Source organism: Mastigoproctus giganteus, chromosome 13, assembly GCF_048544385.1.
Source record: "Mastigoproctus giganteus isolate SK-2022 chromosome 13, ASM4854438v1, whole genome shotgun sequence".
Taxonomy (NCBI): Eukaryota; Metazoa; Arthropoda; class Arachnida; order Uropygi; family Thelyphonidae; genus Mastigoproctus; species Mastigoproctus giganteus.
The window spans coordinates 117352150-117371820 of NC_143587.1; the positions used below are offsets into that span (position 1 = coordinate 117352150).

At 38.3% G+C, this 19671-nt stretch overlaps 1 protein-coding gene across 1 annotated transcript in view; it reads left to right on the plus strand.

Moving 5' to 3' along the window:
• The window catches only part of LOC150076388 (ras-related protein Rab-37-like), a 213801-nt gene that overhangs the window by 116669 nt on the left and 77461 nt on the right, over positions 1–19671 (plus strand). Inside the window, exon 2 of the mRNA XM_090387096.1 lies at positions 19193–19303. Within this exon, the coding sequence (XP_090243222.1) occupies positions 19193–19303 (111 nt within the window). The remainder of the gene's footprint in view (positions 1–19192; positions 19304–19671) is intronic.

Consider the following 19671-nt stretch of genomic DNA (forward strand, 5'->3'; position numbering starts at 1 on the left):
CTTTTCCAGCTCAAATATCCTGTCCCCTTATTTCCCATAGACATGGTTAAAATAGGGGTTACGTTCTCAACAATGAAATTAGTTAGCTAATTAGTTATATTTAAACAATGATTGATTTATCGAAAGAAATGAAAGCGTATCCTGTAAAATCAAGCAAATTATAATAATAGAGAAATTATTTACGACTTACAAATGTTAAACAATGTTTATTCTTCATCATCAACTAAATGCACACTCGTTGATCACTCATTATTGGCTCGGAACGCGTTGGTTTGTTGCACAAGGTGTCGTCTTCTTCAGAAATGTTTCAAGAGGGGTTTGTCTCCAAGATAATCTTCTCTTTTAATTATAAATTTCACGATTGCATGCATAAGCATTTTTTAACGGCACACACAAATTGCAACTAACACGATTCGCGTGGAGTAACAAGTTTACGAAGCTTAAAAAAAAAGGAATAAAGTGAAGATTCTGAAAATTTATTTATGTTTTTTATAGGACTGAATATTTCAGTAAAGGGGAAAACACATGTCACCATAATAATGTAAAAAAAAAAAAAAATCACACAATTCCAGCTATCGGTATTTTCGCAAAAGCATTAAGGTTGAGTTTACTACTTGTTTATAATTGCTTGCAGTAAGTAACAGAAAAGCCCAATAAACCGGAAGGTGCAAATTGTTCTTATTGATTTATGATAGTGACCTCCAAAAGTGTGCTTTAGAAAAATATCACAAAGGCGTTCAAAATCGATTCTTATAACAGAACATATGATGACCATGAAAGTGTAGTGCATTTTAATGATTTGAATTGTCTATGTATATAAAGTGCTTAGCTTGAGGCTCTAGCCCTAAATGCGCCTTAGTCTGATTTGAATTGGTAACTGATACAATTTACAAACGAAGCTCACGACCTGTTATATGGCCTTAAGGTCAGGCTCGTGACCTTAAAAATGACATTTTAGAGAGATAAATAGCTTAGTTATACAGCGAAAATTTCAACTTCCGAGATCTTGAAACGAATTACCAAAAAACAATGTGTTATTGGGTTCACATTACGGTATTTTAACGATACGATGGTGTCTCTGGAACTGATTAATACCGTAAGGCGGGCTTGCACTGTAATGTATAGCTATGCACGTGGTTTGGAATTCGGTACAGTATTTATGAATGTTTAACACTCATTTTTTGCAATTAATGTTCATATTTTCGATTTTGTTATTACATGTACTTGGGGGTGGGGAACTCGTAAAGCGAGAATTGCCTGTACACATAAACCTACGTCACACACATATCTGGCCCATTTGTAGTGATACTGTTCTTCACAGAGATACGAGGCGGAGTGGAACAAACGTTCTAGGTGCCGCCCTTACATATATACACATGTCCATGGAGAGTCTGCGCGGTAGAACAAGGGTATCTTCGCCGTCCTCTCCACACCGGGTGGAAAAGGCCCAGGTTCGAATCCTGTCGATTATGCGAGGAATTTTAATGGGTTTTTTTCACTCCGTGACTGAGTTAGTGGGTCTCAGGCGTAGGTAGCAAGGTTTCCCCCCAGAAACTGGGGGGTTTTCGTCCAGCGAAACAGGTAAATCGACCAGAGAACATACAATTTAAAGAAAAAATACATATGAGTATATTTAGAAATAATGGGTGGCCATAATATAATACTTTGATTTTTTTTTCTTTTTTTGAAAGTGATGGAGTATACGTGAGGGTATAGGAGGTGGATGATAGAAAGACTTTCACCAGGAATTCAGAAGTTAAGGACACAGAGGGGTCGCACATGTAGAGGCAGCTCACCCCTCCATAGGGGGACTGTGAAGAGCAGTGTAAGTATTAGAGTGGTAGAGCCCATCAGGCGAAAATTTGGGATGACAGACTGGATTGGGAAAGCCTTGGGTATTGGGGGTCACAGGGTCAGAGCACCCTATGTGAAGCGGTGGCTCGCTATCAGGCTATTTTTGCATTGAAAATCCCACATTGGCTAGACCAGCTGAAGCAATCCCATGCCACTACTAATACTAAATCAAAAATTTTGTCTTGAGTTAGAAATACTAAATCCTTGAGCTATTACTTTACATTACAAGTTGTTGTTGCTTTGTTTTTGCATCAAAACAGTTAAAGCTAAGGGGCATCAGTATATTGTTGCTGTGAATTATGTGTATTCTTTGTTCGGTTTTCCTGTTTTACTGGATGAAAACCCCTTTTCTGGGGAGGGAAAGGCAGGGCGAATACCGTTCAACCTTCATCGAGACCGTCTAGGTGAAGGTGTGAAAAAATAAAAATTCTTTGTCCTGAATGGATTCGAATCCAAACGTTTTTCATGCAGTGTGGAAGGTCGGCAATCTACAAGTAACCTTTGCATTGCTTCTCAACATTTTAACCTATATCTTGATTCACCTCTGCCAAAGATTAACCAATACCACGATGCAACAGTAAGAACAGATTTCCAGTTGAATAATTTCTGTACCTCGCATCGCATCTCGTGGCATGAAGAGAAGAGTTCGTGAAAAGAGAAAACGATATGCTTGTTTGTTTGTTATTTGGTTTTTAGGAGCATTAGCAACTAAGGCCATATTGCTCCGGGGATATGCGGTGGTCATTCTCCGATCTTTCCGCATCCATATTTGGTGGTGACGGGCTCGAACCCCGGTCTAATCAAAGAAGCGTGTGTTACGCACTGCTGCTCCTTCCCACCTGGCTACGGAGGCGCCTAAAACGATATGCATGATTGTGCTCCAAACAAACACCTCTGTACAGCAGTCTATGCTGTTTGTGTCTGATGGGTGACTTCAGACAAGCGGTCGGCAACTAGTTGTTAAGGCAAACATAATTAAGAGAAAAGGGTCGCTAATTCATATATTGCTTTCACTAGTGCATAAAACCGCATGCTCACTACAATACGGCGAATTGAGAGTATAAAATTATATATCAAGTTCGTTTGAAATGACAGAATATTTTGTTATTATAGAAAAAAATAAAAATGTTTGTAATAAGATTTATAAGAGTTTCCCTGGACGAGTGCAGGCACTACTGCAGAAAGAGCCCACACTGTTACTATGGCACCGTTCATACAGCCCGAAACCGCTTTTTTTATTGGCATCAAATATTAGAAATGCCTAATGATACAAAAAAGCAGATTTTTTCTGCATCTGTATTATCAAGTTTTACCAACACAATATATATAAATTCTGGTTTGAAAAAAACGTTATAACAAATTGTTCTCCTTTGATTCATTCTCTCATTTAATGAGTACGTTTACTAATAATGTAGACAAAGGCAAAACACGAACAACATTTAATTCAGTGACGAAAACAGAATCGGAACAAAAATATTTAGAATATGAAGAAATTCTGTTTGCAGTATGGCTCAAGTCTTTCGATGTTATCACAGGCATCATGGTGAGATCCAATATCTTATATTTCCAGCATACAGCGATAAAACGTAGGCTCGCCGCTAGATAATCCAAATACGTACAGTATAACTTATATGTAACGCTTTACAAGGCATCGCCGTGGTAGCTAATGCACAATTTCTCTGTGTTTACCTCGCTAGTTGTGAATGGAACGAGTCCAACTAGAGAATATACACAAGGCACTGCCGAAGCCACGTTATATCAAGAAGCTGGGTATATATTTGGTGTGTGTGTGGAGAAAGATGCAAATATTTCAGCAACCCTACAACACGATCCCCTTCCACCTCATCTTTGGGGTTTCAGTCCCAATTTCAGAGATGTCCATTTCCACCTATAGTATAATCAGCCAAGCACCACCTACTTTTCTACTTTTTATTGACAGAATCTCATTATCAGATGACTCACCCACCACTCATCTCATTTTCCCTAATTATTCGCTCTATATTCCTCTCGCTTTGAAGCTGTTCCTCGTCAAAAGACTTCCTAATCTGGAATCTTCTCTGGCTTAAAATCTCTTTAACCCATTCTGTCAAATTCGTTTGTTGCTCCTATCGTTCTCCAAACTCTGCAATTACTCAAATTTTTGATTTTCTTTCATTCTATGAAATTAATCTTTCTTCAATATAATGTTGCTGACAGTGAAATTATTTTTCATATGATTTTAGTGTTCATAACTCCAGCTGAAATCAATTTTCTATTGCTTATATACATCGAGGCTTTTGCTATTACTAATGGCCTTACAAAGCTTGTTCATTTATCCATTAAAATAAGAGACAATCCGAACCACACCACCTCACCAGCAACCATTCAAAGTACAGTTAATGTTAGTGGGCCTTTAGACACCTCAGATCACAACATGGTGATGGTTTCTTTTCCAATCATTCTTCTTTCCCGTGGCCATTCTCAGCTTTGTGTCGTTAGGCATTATATGATGCGAAATGGGATGAATGCTTGATTAAACCTTCTGTTATTAATATTTGCTAGTCGTCTTTTAGTATCTGCGCATGTAGCACAGTGGTATCGTTACAGTCCTCCCCACACCGGGGGAAAAGCCTCGGGTGCGAATTCCGTCGATGACGCCAGGAACTTTTATGAGCTGTTTTTTTTTTTTTTTTTTTCTTTTTTTTTTCCTCTCCGTGACTAGGTTAGTCGGTCTCAGGCGTAGATAGCAAGGTTTGTCCCCGGAAAAACTGGGGGTTTTCGTCCAGCAAAGCAGGTAAATCAACCAGAGAACACAAAATTTACAGACAATACACAAAGACTTACCCAATATTAAGTTACTTTCAAAGTGACCTAATATAAATAGTTTAGGTCTTTGTTAAGATCGTCTTTTAGCGATATTGTTCTTGTAGGGATGAAATCCTTTATTTCTCTTCCTTTACCTTGATTAAATGTGCTAAAACTGTTCAAGTTAAGAACACAACTTATCGCAGCTGACTTTAATTTCCTCCAGCGTAATTATATATCTACGCTAAAGCTGACAACAGTTGCAAAAACAAACAAAAAAGTTATTAATCACTCCAAGTTTAATTCTGAGCAGGTTAAGGGTAGGAAACCACACCGCTCTCCAAAATGTATCCGGATGTCTGTTTTCGTAGTCCACTAGATTTTCCGAAATAAACAAATGATCCAAACCGGTATATAAGGAAAATATAAGCCACAATTTAGTTGCTCTCGTCATAGCACGCAGAACTGAGCTGACCTTTTCAAGAGGGGCGTTATTGTTCGATGTCACGTTGCTGGCTTCTATCAATCAATCAATCTATTATATTAGGTTCACCAGGTAAGTTATTACATATACCCATGTGCATTGTGTCTATAAATTGCGTGTTATCTGGTCGATTTGCCTGTTTTGGGGGGGGGGACATTGCTATCTACGCCTGAGACCGACTAACTCAGCCATGGAGTGAAAAAGGCTCATTAAAGTTCCTTGCGTCATCAACGGGATTCGAATCCACGTTTCTGGCTTAAAGGTTAAAGTGTTCATTGTCTAACGGCACTAGGAGTATCCACCATCTCCGCGTTATGTACTCTGTTTGCCACAGTACCCTGTGAAAGTCAGAGGTTTAAAAAGTGTAAAAAATGTATGTTAGTGTTCTGTAATGTCTCCTCTGACCATTTAGCCATTGTCCATCTTTAGCCACATGGAGACAGGTCAGGCAGTACAGGGACCATAGTGGCTTCTCGATTCATACATTTGAGAACATCCTGCACCACCCAAAGTCGATCGTTGATAGTATTATGAAATGGAAGCATGACGGTACCACCGCCATCCAGCAAAGCACAAGAAAGACCATAAAAACTCAACATACGTGGCTAGAGGGTACTCGGAAGGGTAGTATGATTATAATAAATAATAAATTTTCTGTTTATACTCCGGGACAACCAAATGATCAGAGGAGTTCACAAGATAGACAGAATACAAGAAACAGCACCATATTCAGCAGTCACGGGCTTGAACCCAGGTCACTCAAGGCACGTGTACTTATGCACCCGCGCGCCTGATCACTAGGCTACGGCTATCTCGGCAGACATTCCGCAATATCACCAACCAACAGTTTAAACCGTCAATAGAGAATGAGATTTGTATGAACGCACTATGTGTGGAGCTCCGCCTCCGTTTTCACGACAGAACGGCGGAGCAAAGTCAAACATCACCAAATGAAATCAACGATCTCACTTTGCATATGCAATAAACGCTGTGAATTGGCCCACAGAGCAGTGTAAATCGGTCTGCAGAGTGAAGAATCTTACTATATCCTATTCTGATCAGATGAGCAACTGTGGATGTGGGGGATGTCTGGAGAATGCCAGTTTTTCCCAATATTAACTATTTGTCGAGTTGATACGTTTCATTTGACAGACGGTACTTCATATAAGGGGATTGAATTATCAGTTTCGGGTAGTGTATACTGCCCGATCAACAGATGATCGGGTAGTATAAGCTATATCTGCTGGGTCAGACTAGAATAGGCGTCAGAAAAACACAAAGATACAACAATGCGTGGATAGAACAGCATCACCGAGAAACCCACCTAGAGCTGAGCTTGACGAGGGCATACATATCCGAAAAGAGTGAAAGATCTGTAGGTTTTGTCTTTGCACAGTTTCATGAAGTCTACGGCTAACCTATTAAACATTTCAACAGAGTTAAAGTGGAAACATTGTCCAGGGAGAACATGCTACGCAGCTTCGATCTGTATGGGGGTGCGTTGGTCTGGCGTCTATTTCGATCTGATGATGATATCCCAGATATCAAGTGAGTACAGTTTTCCGGACAGAAGCTGAGAGAAGATAACACGGTTCCTAGAGATGGTGTGATACGTCCAAGGAAGCATATTTAGATTGCACAGCAGATTTTGAGATTGCAGGTGTTATACTGGCGATCTTATCGATTTTAAAATTCAGTATTCCAGTGGTAAGAACCAAGTTTGGTAAGATTGGGGGGGGGGGGCGAATGAAATTTTCGTATCATGATGCGGGCCGGAATAGATTGAACGATTTAATAAAAAAAATCAGAACCTAAAAAATGTTATATTATTTGAATTACCAAATTATTAATGTATTTTTTAAAAAAATATCTGAATGTCCAATTATCATTGAAAATGCGGCATTCGGCATCAATTTTTCTTTTTTTAATTGGCTCATTTTATGGGCTATAAATTATATTAAATTAAAAATTGTAATAATTAGAAAAGGCATAAAACATCTCGCACCAATATTTTTTTCATTAAGAAGTCAAACCCAAAGGAACTTCGTTCGATCGATGCTACAATAATAATTAGGAAATAACTCTTTGACGCTGCGTAGAATCACTTGGTTACTGTTGTACTGGCCGCGATTCCCGATTGAACCGAATTAAGCCGAACGTTTACGGCGAGTGTAGTCAGGTATGGATTTTCTATATTTATGCATTTACCGAGGGGGCCGGATTCAACATCGTCGCGGACCGGATGTGGCCCACCCCTGATATAGAGGAATTGGGATTATACAGCGATGGATATAGTAGTTGATGATAAGATGCGGACTGTGAAAGTTGGAGATCTTCTGTTTCCATGCCCAAATATAGATAGCTGCATATGTTTTTTTTTTCCGAGTGGCATTAAAATGGGGCAAGAACGTAAGGTCTTTGTCCTAGATGACGCCCAAATCCTTATGCTGGAAACTTACCTCCATGCAATTGGGCTCTCCTTTAACTAGGAAGTTCCCTATTATGATGTTAACATCATTGGTGTTTACATCATAATAGGGAACTTCCCAGTGATAGAAATTTGTACGGTTTTTTCTTTGTTAATGGAGAGCCCCAATCGTATGAAAGTAAGTTTCCAGTTGATGTAGCTGTCGGTTGGAGCTCACAGTGGTAGACTGGAGAGACCGGGGGCATTTTGTAACAATAAAAAACTTTAAATCATCAGCGTAAGTGGTAAAGTCAGCATGATTTGCAAAGAAGGGTTCTAAAGATGCGGCGAAGAGGTCGGCAGAGAGAATTCGGTGATCATGGTTCTGATTTCTGATGCATATGGTCCTGGAATGTAGGAGCTTCTTAAGAAAAATTAAATGGTGGCATTTAGTAATTAAGTAATTACTAAATGCCACCATTTAGTTTTTCATTTAGTAATTAGGTAATTAATAAATGCCACTAGCATTAAGAAATTGCATAATATGGCACAGTGCAGGGTTGGACAGATTGTCGAAACAACCTTAATGTCGAGGAACACAATATCAAGTTGCTCTTTGTTGCTTAAGGCATGTTCTATCCTGAAAAGCGTGTCCATGAGGTTAGTGATCGTGGATCGTCCAGGTAGTATACTATGAAGGTATGGAGTGTTGTGGCAAAACATATGATGGGAGACAGAAGGGAGTATGCCTTTTTCCATGATTTTGAGGAAGGTGCGTCCTACAGCAACTGGTCTGTAATTGTTGGGCGATTTTGGGTTAGTATTTTTTTTTTTTTTTTTTTGGCAAGGGAGAAACATAATATGGGTTCCAGATGGTAGGGTAAGCTCCTGTTTCGAGGATATTCGTTATCAACTGCTCCTGATTATGGTTAGTATATACAAATTAAATAACCACGGCATATGTTAATGGAAGGCAAAAAGACAAAAACAGTTATTCCTATCGCCATAAAAAATTAACCCCCCGGGGCATAGTGAACTTTGAATTATAAAATATATTTAGAAGGACAATACTTCTGCAGTTTGTATAACAGCACTGTATGCATGGATCACAGTTAAATCAGTGTTACACGATGGGGGAGGGGGTGAAAATGATCATACTCAGCAGCAGCTGTTAAAAAAAAAATAACTTAACCACTATTCAGATATTAAACCGTTATTCAGTTCATCTGTACTAACTGGCTGTAGTTTTTTTTAAATATTATTTTACCTTACTAAATATCTACTTTTTTCATTTTATCATCTGAAACTAGCATGACCAAGAAGAATTAGAACAAAACCATATGGGGAGACTAATCTAAATAAAAAGAAAAATGGAATGATCGAATAGCAATATTCCTCTAAGCCAACGGTAATAAAGCAAATTTCTTGAAAAACCTCGTAAAATAAATGATCGTAAAATCTATCAAGCTGTGTTTCCTTGTGTACAGCAACGAAAGAATGAATCAATGTAAATAATCTCGTGTGTGTGCAAGCAATTCTCGTGAGTGCATTAGCTCGTGGAGCCTTGTTTAATAACATTGCTTCCATCTGTTTTGATTTTCCACTCTTTGCTTATCACTCGAATTCGTTTTGTTCCTCCTAATTTAATTGGACTCCCTTGTTGGTCGTACACGTGAAACATTTATTGTGGTTTGCGTTATGTTCAGTGGAGAGAGGGATAGAGTTACTGCACGCGAGCTATTCTTAAAGAACAAAAAACAGTTTCATCGCTGTCGTTGATTAGCACTGATACACGCTAATGCACCTCTTGAAAGTTTAAAAGTAGCACCAGACAACAGTTTCTCTGGGTACCCATGAATGACGAAGAGGAAAGGAAGTTCGGTATTTTTCTGAAATAAAACAAAAGAGAAATACAGTACCTGATATGTTCAGTACATTGTTGTATAGACCTGTCTTTGCAGTAAATCTTTCTTATAATTATTTATTTATTATTTTTGACTAAGCCCTACGCAATTAGCCAGAGTGGTGCGTTTAAATATCGATTGTTGTCATGTCTCAACACAAGGAGGCCGTTGAACTTATGTATTACCATTACAAAGTCTAACAATAATACTTCAGGCTTAAATCATTATAAAATTTTATTGCAAATTTAATTGTTTTGTAGATATTTTCAAAGCAATCGCTTGAGGGTGTATGCATATTTTCCAGCATCGCTTAAATTTTCTATTTATACTGCGGCACGAAAACCAAGTCAGTAGAGTTTACAATAAATCGTCAATACAAATATTTTATCGTATTTAGTAGTCACGGGCTTGAACCCCGGTCCACTCAAGGAACGCGTGCTATGCACTCTCGCTCATAACCACTCGGCTACGTCTTCCATGCACCTTTTAAAATTGCGATCATCACAGCTCTCTGGACCAATGCTATTGATGAAAAATTACAGTAATTCCTTTCATTGAAGTTTTCAATCTCAACAAACCTGGGAACTTCCATTTCTCCTTTGCTTAGGTTCTTTGGAACCTACACACCTTTCTAATGGTGAAAATTATGGTTAAGATCAAATCTAGGTGGCATTGCCTTTTGTCTCTAATTTTCGTAGATTATATGATTTTATCGTTCACAGTTCTCCATATGTTAATTAAATGGAATCCTTAGTTTTCCAGAACCCCGCTGTTCTTATATTTACTTTGTATTGCTATGGATCTCTACCTCGTGTAAAGATCGAAATGACTTTGGCCTACTAAATATAAGCTTTCGCTACTGTGTATGTATGTATGCCTTCCGTGCTGCATCTTTACCCATACTCCTTATGCTCTTTTGTAAAAATAGAATGAATATAACTAGCCACGAAAGCGAAATTTCACTGCATTCAGTGACAGAAAAATAAACCTTCAGTATATATTACAACCGAAGATAATTTGTCAAAGTTCTGTATACTATCTGATCTCATTTGACGTGCACCTTTTTTTTTGGCAACAAGCTGGACACAACCGTTGCTCTCCTTGGTATTGCGGATCTTTCCTTTTCATTTTGAGGTGGGATTCTACTGGCACCACTGAGACGGGCATTTTTTACGCTCTTCTCAATGATGTGGGATTTTCTTGATTATTTACGTTCTTCGGCGCTCATGTGGAGTCAGTACGTATAGATTCGACTGCCTCCACGTGGAAGGATATTGGGAACAGTCTTCTTGGTGATCACCGCTTCCTAGTAACAAAGTGATAAGAAACAATTAAACGCCACACACACAGCACTATACTGGTTTCTAGCCATTTTACAGAGTTATGTATCATTACAGTGTACCATGACGTAGTTGAATATTCTCTGGAGCTGCCCTACATAAGCTACGATACACGTTTATCAGAACATATGTCCAACCCATCCAATCATACCATGTCAATCGCTGTAGCCATTCCTAACACTCAGATAACAATTCAAATTTCTATAACTCGTTTTAATCACTAGGCTGAAGGCTTCCATTACACAACATCTCACATAGGAACTCAAAGTGATCCTGATATTGCTGACTTGCCTCTTTAGGTTTTGTTACCTGATTGCCTTCCTCTGCAAGAAACTATATGTGCTATAGTTAAATTGGGGTTCTTTGGGTACTCCGACCGATCTTAAACAGTTATATACGGCCTTCATATTCAAGTTTCTGCATTATAGTTGAATCATGTAAAATCAGTCGCAAAAACATCTCGTTGGACATACTAATGATTTACTCATGGAACCACAACCTCTTTCATCTCTAAACTATTATCTGAAAGTACATCACGTAGGATTGCCAGGCGATCTCAGAAAAACGAGACCGCTATCAGTTTCCCAAATCTGCGCCTTCCTCTTTAGTACATTTGTGTCGATTACTTGAAAGGCCGTTCTGGATCATTTCAATAAAAAAAATTAATAATAATAATAATAAAAATACTGGACAGAAAAACGAGGAATTTTGCGCAAAAAAAAAATTAAATTTCATTGAAATGGTAGAAACTTCATAATTTTGGCAATGTGAGAATAAACCTGAAATGATTTCTACCTAAACAGCAACAATGGTTTCAACATTTATTAAAACTCGAGAAAACGACTGTGATGAAAACCAAATATAACTACAATTAAGCTGACCAAAAAATTATAGTAAAACTTACTTAATTAGAAAAGACGGGAAATTTACATGTCCGGTATTTTACTCAATTTGTTTACTAGACAGTAAGCACACATACCAGGTTGGGGTTGTCCTATTCAAAACCGGACACTTGGCAACTCTGACATCTCGCTACCATGAAAACATCTATAAAATAAAGACACCTCATTCTGTTCAAATGCAAGTGCTGGGTCAGTTTGCCCGGAAACCAGGCCTAGGCACACTCCACCTTAGCCTCTGTCTTACCTCCCTTTCAGCCACGACTACTCAACCACCTATCAAGGGCTTTCAGAGCAAACTATGCACGCTTCATAAAAAGGGATCCCAAATCGCACGGAAGTTCCCTACTGCAAAGATTCAAGGAATACGTCCGTCACGACAACAGGTCAAACAGAAATTTACTGAAATGTACTGAAATTTCACCTAAAGGAAGAATTCACTATTAGTGCTATAGTCACGGAATTAGCTGCCAAGAAACTAATTTATACTTCCTTTGCTATTGAAAGCGATGTTTAGAGGCTCATCTCAGCACACAGCCATCATTTAAAACCGTGTTTAAAATGATGTTTGTGTGCTGAGAAAAATTAGGCCTCTCTTTACATGTCAATAGCAGTACTCGCTTACAGGTTTTTGCAATGCAAAATCCCTACAAAGCTGACTATGTCTCACAATATTCAATCCTCTAATTGCGCAACTCAAGAAACAGTTAATTTTCACGATGGGAATATTCCAGTAAGAATTACTTTCCATAATGCATTACACACCGTCCAACCTGCCTGCAAGTCTTATATCTAGTCTCTATGCCAACATACCTTCCTGAATATCTTTAATCAAATAAAGATGCGCATTCTGGAGTATAAATTGGCCACTTCAGAATACGTTCTACCATATAAAAGTATGACGTCATCTGCCTTACAGAAACACGGCTCACTCCCTTTCTAACATTTTGTTGAACCAACAAGTTATAATGCCACTTTCTCCTCTAGGCAGAATCAAGAACATGCGTGACCAAAATTTTTAAACAGAAAAGGCTCTCACTAATAGCTCTGCCACCAAACAGATTCATTATCTTGAAGTTACCCATATGTCACTAAGCAATGTTAACTTCATAATTGATGTCTATGGTATCGACATCATTTCTCTCCTATAGGAGAAGTTATACATGATGTCACTAGCTTGATTATCATAATTATGATCATCATAGTGCCTCTGTACTAGCCGAGTGGTGAAGGAGATAGTACAGTATTACACGCATTTCAGTTGACTGTAGTTCCAATCCACACCACCGCAAAATACGATAACGTTCTTGTACTCTCTACTCTGTAAATTCTTGTCATTATATTTCAACGTCCGGAATAGAAACATATATTTTTATTTTGCTTGCAGAGATTTTAATCTAAGCAATCAACATACCTATATGAAGAATTTTCAGTAAAACCCAGCCTGGGAACTATCAGCCTAAGACTTGCGAATAATTCCTCCACCAGAAATTCTACTTGACCTGATCGATCGTTGCCACATGAAAAACTCCCACAGACCACCAGTGACTTGTTCACCACCGACCACGAATCAATGAAATTCCAGGTTGATGCCCAAAAACTCTAAAGATACATCAAGCGGGTGGGGGATGAGGAAGTCATCAGCCCAGAGTTCTTAAATCCCAGTTAGTGATGTTATGCTGTTCTGCCACTCTATTAAATGCCGTGACCTTGAGATAGCCATCCACCTTACATGTAGCTAAACTTCGTTTGGGAAGGAAAAAAAAAAAAAAAAAAAAACAGCAGCTTCTAAAGCTTCTGTTACCACCTCAAGTTGGAGTGATATTTGGTGGACTCCACGAATGAATCAAGCTTTTTTTTTTTTTTTCAATAAGCAAAACTTCATAATATAAACAATATTATGAGCGGAGAGAACTTCATTACTATTAATTATGCATTTTTCAAAATAGTATTTTATTTTTGTTGATCAACGTTCATATTTGAAGTTTAATTTTTTACACATTTATTAATACAAAAATTAATGCTATTAATACATTGACACTAATAACATTCTTATTACATAGTTTTAATAAAATTGTTAAATACTAAAGGAAATACATAAAACACCATTTAGAAAACAATACAGAAAAATCGAATGTTATCGAAACGGATTTTCCAAAAGTGAGTGTGACACTTTTTTTGACATGCTAGTTTTAAGCTTGGGGACGGGCCTACATGGCTGTGAACCTTACAATATGAATAAATGGTCGCGAATTAGACACGCCTACTCTAGGATGTCTAATTTGACCAGCGATAATTTTAAACATTCTACATAAGAACGAGTTTTATATTCGGCGTTCACAAAAATTCTTCCAATTTATAAAGGAAATAAACTATATATTGATTTCTAATGTTTTTCTCCGATATTGTCCCACACCGCTTAATTGATATCGAATGGTATTCATAATGTTTTTAAATATTTCTACAGTGATTTACTTTTATATTACTCTTAAAAATTCATCTCATAGTTTTTAACATATTGAAAGTGTATGACAATATGTAAAAAACGTAAATAGTTAGTAATAAAAAAAATTGCCTTCGAAAATTCGTATTTGTTAAAAGTAAACTGAGAACGATTGGGTTGCAAGAATTTTGCTGGTACGTCACTGAGCTTAATATCAGGCCCGATGCAAGAAGCCCACATTATATCGTTAACTATAGACCCCATCATTTTCCTGGCACAGAGATCGAAATTACAAGCCTGTAATTCCGATTTCGTTCCTTTAAATCAGAGATATGTGCAGTCCCGGTCTGTAAGAACTTTGCTAGAGTTCACACATTCTCTCATCATATTCTCCCTTTATGTAATAATTATTAGAATTTGAGATGACACTTTCGATGACTCGACAATTCTTAATAATTACATAAATTACATTGATCGGAAATTTGCACTGGGTATAACATATTACAAATACTTGTTTCCGAGTGTGCTATATGGATTGTTCGATAGTGTCCATTAAATTTGTTTTATTACTTACAGAGCATTTAAAACATTACTCTTAGCGTCGCCTTTCTATCCCCTACGTAAAAACATTTCTAGTTATCATGGTAGCAAAACGCCAGAGCTGTAAAAGTCACCGTGGTCTTTCGTTGCTTAAAGTTTTGTTTGCTAAAAAAAAAAAAAAAAAGTTCCTTAATCGATAGTGCGATCAATTGAATCAGAAACTTCTCAGTGACGTTCAGAAAAGCTGTTTCCTCGTAATGGATACCATGGTACGCACATGCTGAGATCTTAACAAATGACATGACGAGATATTAAATTTGAGTTACCGTTTAAGATATAAGAGCTGGTTTACTGAATTTAGAATTACAAGAAATCTTTCTATAACAGAGTATCCAATATCACAGCTGTGTTTATTATTATCATAGACTAGGTGCTATGACCAGGTCATTGTCCTGTATCGTTGCAGGGGCACTAGATCTAGAACGGTAGTACTTAACCAGGTGTATGAGGATGTTCAAACTAAAAGTGTCACTCCCGTAAATACATAAACATAAAATCTGTAGTGCGTTGTTGTTGTTGTTCGGTTTAACGACACAAGGGCAACTAAGGCCAAATTGTGTCTCTTCATCGTTAATTGACAAAAAGCATATTGTTAGAGAGATTACATTATATGCTTCTGTACAAACCAATATGTTTTATATATAATAAAAGTTCTTCAATATTTGCTTCATTTCCTAAGATGCGAGATAAATCAGGTGATATATTCAATTTAGAGAGAGACTGAAAAGTGTTTGATCGGATGGTTGAATGTAAGGGACAATCAACCAGGAAATGACGGACTGTAAGCTGCGTCTGACAGGATGGGCACTGTGGTGGGCTTTCACCCAATAATAGAAAGAGATGAATGTGGTGAGTATGTCCAATTCTGAGTCTTGCCAATACAACTTCCTCTCGTCTGTTTCTTCGGAAGCCAGACAGCCACAGCTTTGGATCTTCTTTTATCTGGTAAAGTTTATTGTTAGGCTCACTTTTCCAGGTCTGTGACCATTTATTGTAGCAGGCTTTGCGTATGACAGACTTAAAATCAGGGAAAGGAACCTGAGGATGTTGTGAGAGAGCGGGTTGAGGATGTTTAGCGGCAAAGTCGGCACTTTCATTTCCCGGAATGCCTGCATGGCCAGGGATCCAGCAAAACCTAATTGACTGATTGGACACACTGCAAGTAAATAGCTGGGAATGAATCTGTTTCAATGTAGGGTGAAAAATGGAGGAATTCTTCCTTATGGCAGAGACAGCACTAAGAGAATCTGTGTAAATTATCGCAGATGAAATGGAAAGCTCAATTATTTTACTAAGCGCTAAGTTAATGGCATATAATTCAGATGTGAAGACGCTGCAAGCAAGCGGCAGTGTGGCTGAAATTGTACATAAAGGAAAAACTGCCGCAGCACCTACCATACTCTCAGTTTTTGAACCATCCGTATAAATTTTACAGGCATGGTTGTCCGTAGCATGAGCTGAATGTAACTGTCTGATGTTGCAGGAAGGTATATTTTTCCCCCACTGGAGGAAGTATGTATCTTGAGAGACAGACACATATGTCCAAGGAGCAACAGGTGTAGTTGTGTCTTGGAAGATTTCATTTAAATCGACATTCCAAGTCTAAACAAGCTCTTTGATCCTGAGAGAGGCGGGTCTATTTTCATTTGGCTTACTCTGATAGAAGACATCCCAACGAGTATTATAGAGATACTCCCAACTTGGGTGTGATGGTATACTCTGGATCTTAGCAGCGTAGTGAAGCAGTAGTGTTTTTCTACGCAGGTGTAATGGAGGATCATGCGCTTCAATATATAGACTTTGGATCGGAGAAGTCCTGAAAGCTCCCAACGCAGTCCTCAGAGCACTGTGATGGATCATATTTAGCCGTTTTAAAGTAGTGCTCCTGGCAGAGTCGTACAGTGGACAACCATAATCTAGCCGTGAACGGATTAAACTTCTATAAAGATGCAGTAACGTACACCGATCAGCTCCCCATGACATAGATAATACCGAACGAAGTATATTCAAATTTTTTAAACAAGAAGTTCTCAAATAAGTGATGTGAGCTTGGAAATTTAGTTTGCGGTCTAACAGTAGTCCAAAAAATTTAACGGTATTAACGAGAGGGATTGGAGTATTGTTTATTTGTAATTCAGGTTCAGGATGCAGAGCTCGCTTCTTGCAAAAGTGAGTGACAGTGCATTTCTTTTCTGACAGTCTGTAACCGTTCCGTGAAGTCCAGGATTCTATTTTAGTTATGGCAAGTTGTAGCTGTCGTTCAATGGTATTCATACTTTGAGATTGATAGGAAATGGTAAGATCATCTGCATACATATAAGTTTGAACAGTTTTTGGGATATCTCGTGTCATGCTGCTAACTCGGATTGAAAACAGTGTTGGACTGAGTATTGATCCCTGCGGGACTCCCTCTTCCTGAATGTGAGATGTAGAGAGGACGTTTTTGTATCGGACTTGAAAAGAGCGCAATTGCAGGAAATTCTGAATTATTTCTGGCAAATGACCCCTAAGCCCCAGATGGTAAAGGTCCATAATAATACCATGCCGCCATGTAGTGTCAAATGCCTTTTCAAGATCTAAATTGACCATGACTAGATGTTGTTTCATGATAAAGGCATTTCGGATATGAGACTCGGCTTTAATGAGCACATCTACGGTTGATCTATTTTTTCGAAAGCCATACTGGTGATCTGGAAGGAGATTCTCTGACTCCAGGATGTAGGTGAGTCTAGTATGAACCATTCTTTCGAAAATTTTTCCAATGCAGCTCGTAAGAGATATTGGCCTGTAGTTTTCAACACAGGAAGGATTTTTTCCTGGTTTTGGTAAGGCGATAATGAACGAATGGCGCCATGAAGATGGATAGGCATTTTCAGAGTAGATCCGATTGTAAAAAATTAATAGGGTTCTCAAGTCTTCTCCAAGTAAATGCTTTAACATACTGTAATGAACTCCATCTGGACCTGCAGCACTATTGGAAGATCTGTTTAATGATTCTTGAAGTTCTATTAACGTAAACGGTTGGTTGTACGGAAATGAACGGCGCGTGGAGAAGTTAATTTTAAACCGTTCTGCACCTGCTTTGATATTCTGGAAGGTGGAGGCATAGGTGGCAGAAGCTGATATTTTTGCAAATGATTCTGCAAATGCATTTGCAACTTCTTCGGGAGTAGAAATGTCTTTCCCTTTCCAATGAAGTATCGGAGAGGGCAGCCGAACAAATTTGCCATTTAGTGCCTGTATTCTTTTCCAGATGACTTGTGTGTCCGTGTCTTTGGTAATGGTAGAGGCAAAAGCAATCCACGAATCCCGTTTCGCTTTCCGCCTAACTTGTCTAGCTTTTGCTTTTAGTCTTTTAAAAGCAATTAGGTTACTAGTGGTGGGATACTTGCGGAAATGATTCCAGGCGCGGTTTTTTTCCTGTTTGGCAATTAAACAATCTGTATTCCACCAGTGATTTCTGTGTTTTCGATATGGTGTGGATTTTGGAATGGAGGCCTTAGCTGCAGTCAGAATCTGATTGGTTATGTAAGTGTTGACATCATCAATATGTTGCCTTTGAACATAAAATCTGTCTAAGCGTATCTGGGCAGAATAGCCACCCCAGTTTGCCTTTTTAAACTGCCAAGTGGATCGTTGGTCAGGATTTGAAGTTACCCCTTTTTGTAGCGAGCAAATAATTGGAAAGTGATCACTGTTGTAGGGATCGGTTAGTACCGACCATGTCATGATTGGAAATATGGATGGCGAACAAATTGACAAGTCTATTGCGGAAGCAGATCCGGTTGCTAAATGGATGTAGGTAGGAGATCCAGAATTTAATAAATTAAGGTCATTATTATGCATGAATTCCTCCATCAATTTGCCTCTTATATCCATTGTAGCCGATCCCCACAATGGATGGTGTCCATTAAAGTCACCAAAAGGACAAATTGGAGTTGGGAGTTGTCTGTAGTGCGTAAGGATATCCGTACGGAAAATCGGAATTTCCCACACGGAACTTCCGGTTTTCATCCCACAAATTGGCTATTGAATACAAGCATTTACAAACAGAATACTGTGATGCCTCATGACCTCAGTTCGCTTCTACGCTTATTCGAAACAACCCAACCAAGCCTATTAATTTAAGCGATATAAATATTCTGCATTTGATTTATGAGCCTCTGTATCTCATAATAGAAGTTTTAGTTAGCTACATCGCAAACTCAATGCCCCCCCACACTTTCTCCCAGCGCCGGAACAAACTAATAATAAGCGAAGCGAGAAAAATGCATATGCTTCCAGGTGCACTGAAATTCTCCACATACATCATTTTAGATAAGCTAATATTCACAATTATTACAATGGCAGAGATTTCCCTGACATATTTTGGCAAGGGGAGATAATTTTTAGCCATTGAGATCGAACATAAAAGGCCTACTACGGAAGAACTAACTTTGCTTAAAAGCAAGTGTTGAATCCTGTCTCTTTCCCTCAGGTGATGCTGGTAGGAGATTCTGGAGTAGGCAAAACGTGTATCCTGATTCGATATAAGGATGGAGCTTTTCTATCTGGAGCTTTCATATCCACCGTGGGAATCGACTTCCGGGTAAGTATAAATTTAACTTCTGTAACTTGTAAGGTGGATCAGGAGGAGGATGATATTTTTTTAATCATTAGTATATATATCCTAAATGGGCGTATTACACTGATTTTCAAAACTGAGGAATAAAAATAAATTCTGTTTACACTCCGGAATTTTCTGGATTGTAAATATTTTCAGTCTGGCAAACGTTGCAACATTAATGCCACAGAATTTTCAGCAGCAGAGTTTAAAGAAGTTTACGCAATCGAGTTGTTAGCGAGGGATTCGCGCCCATATGACTGTTAAATACAGCAATGATTGTATTGTCATCAAAATTATTGGTTGTAAATTCTTCGGACTTAAATTCTCCGGATTATGAATAGAACTTTTTT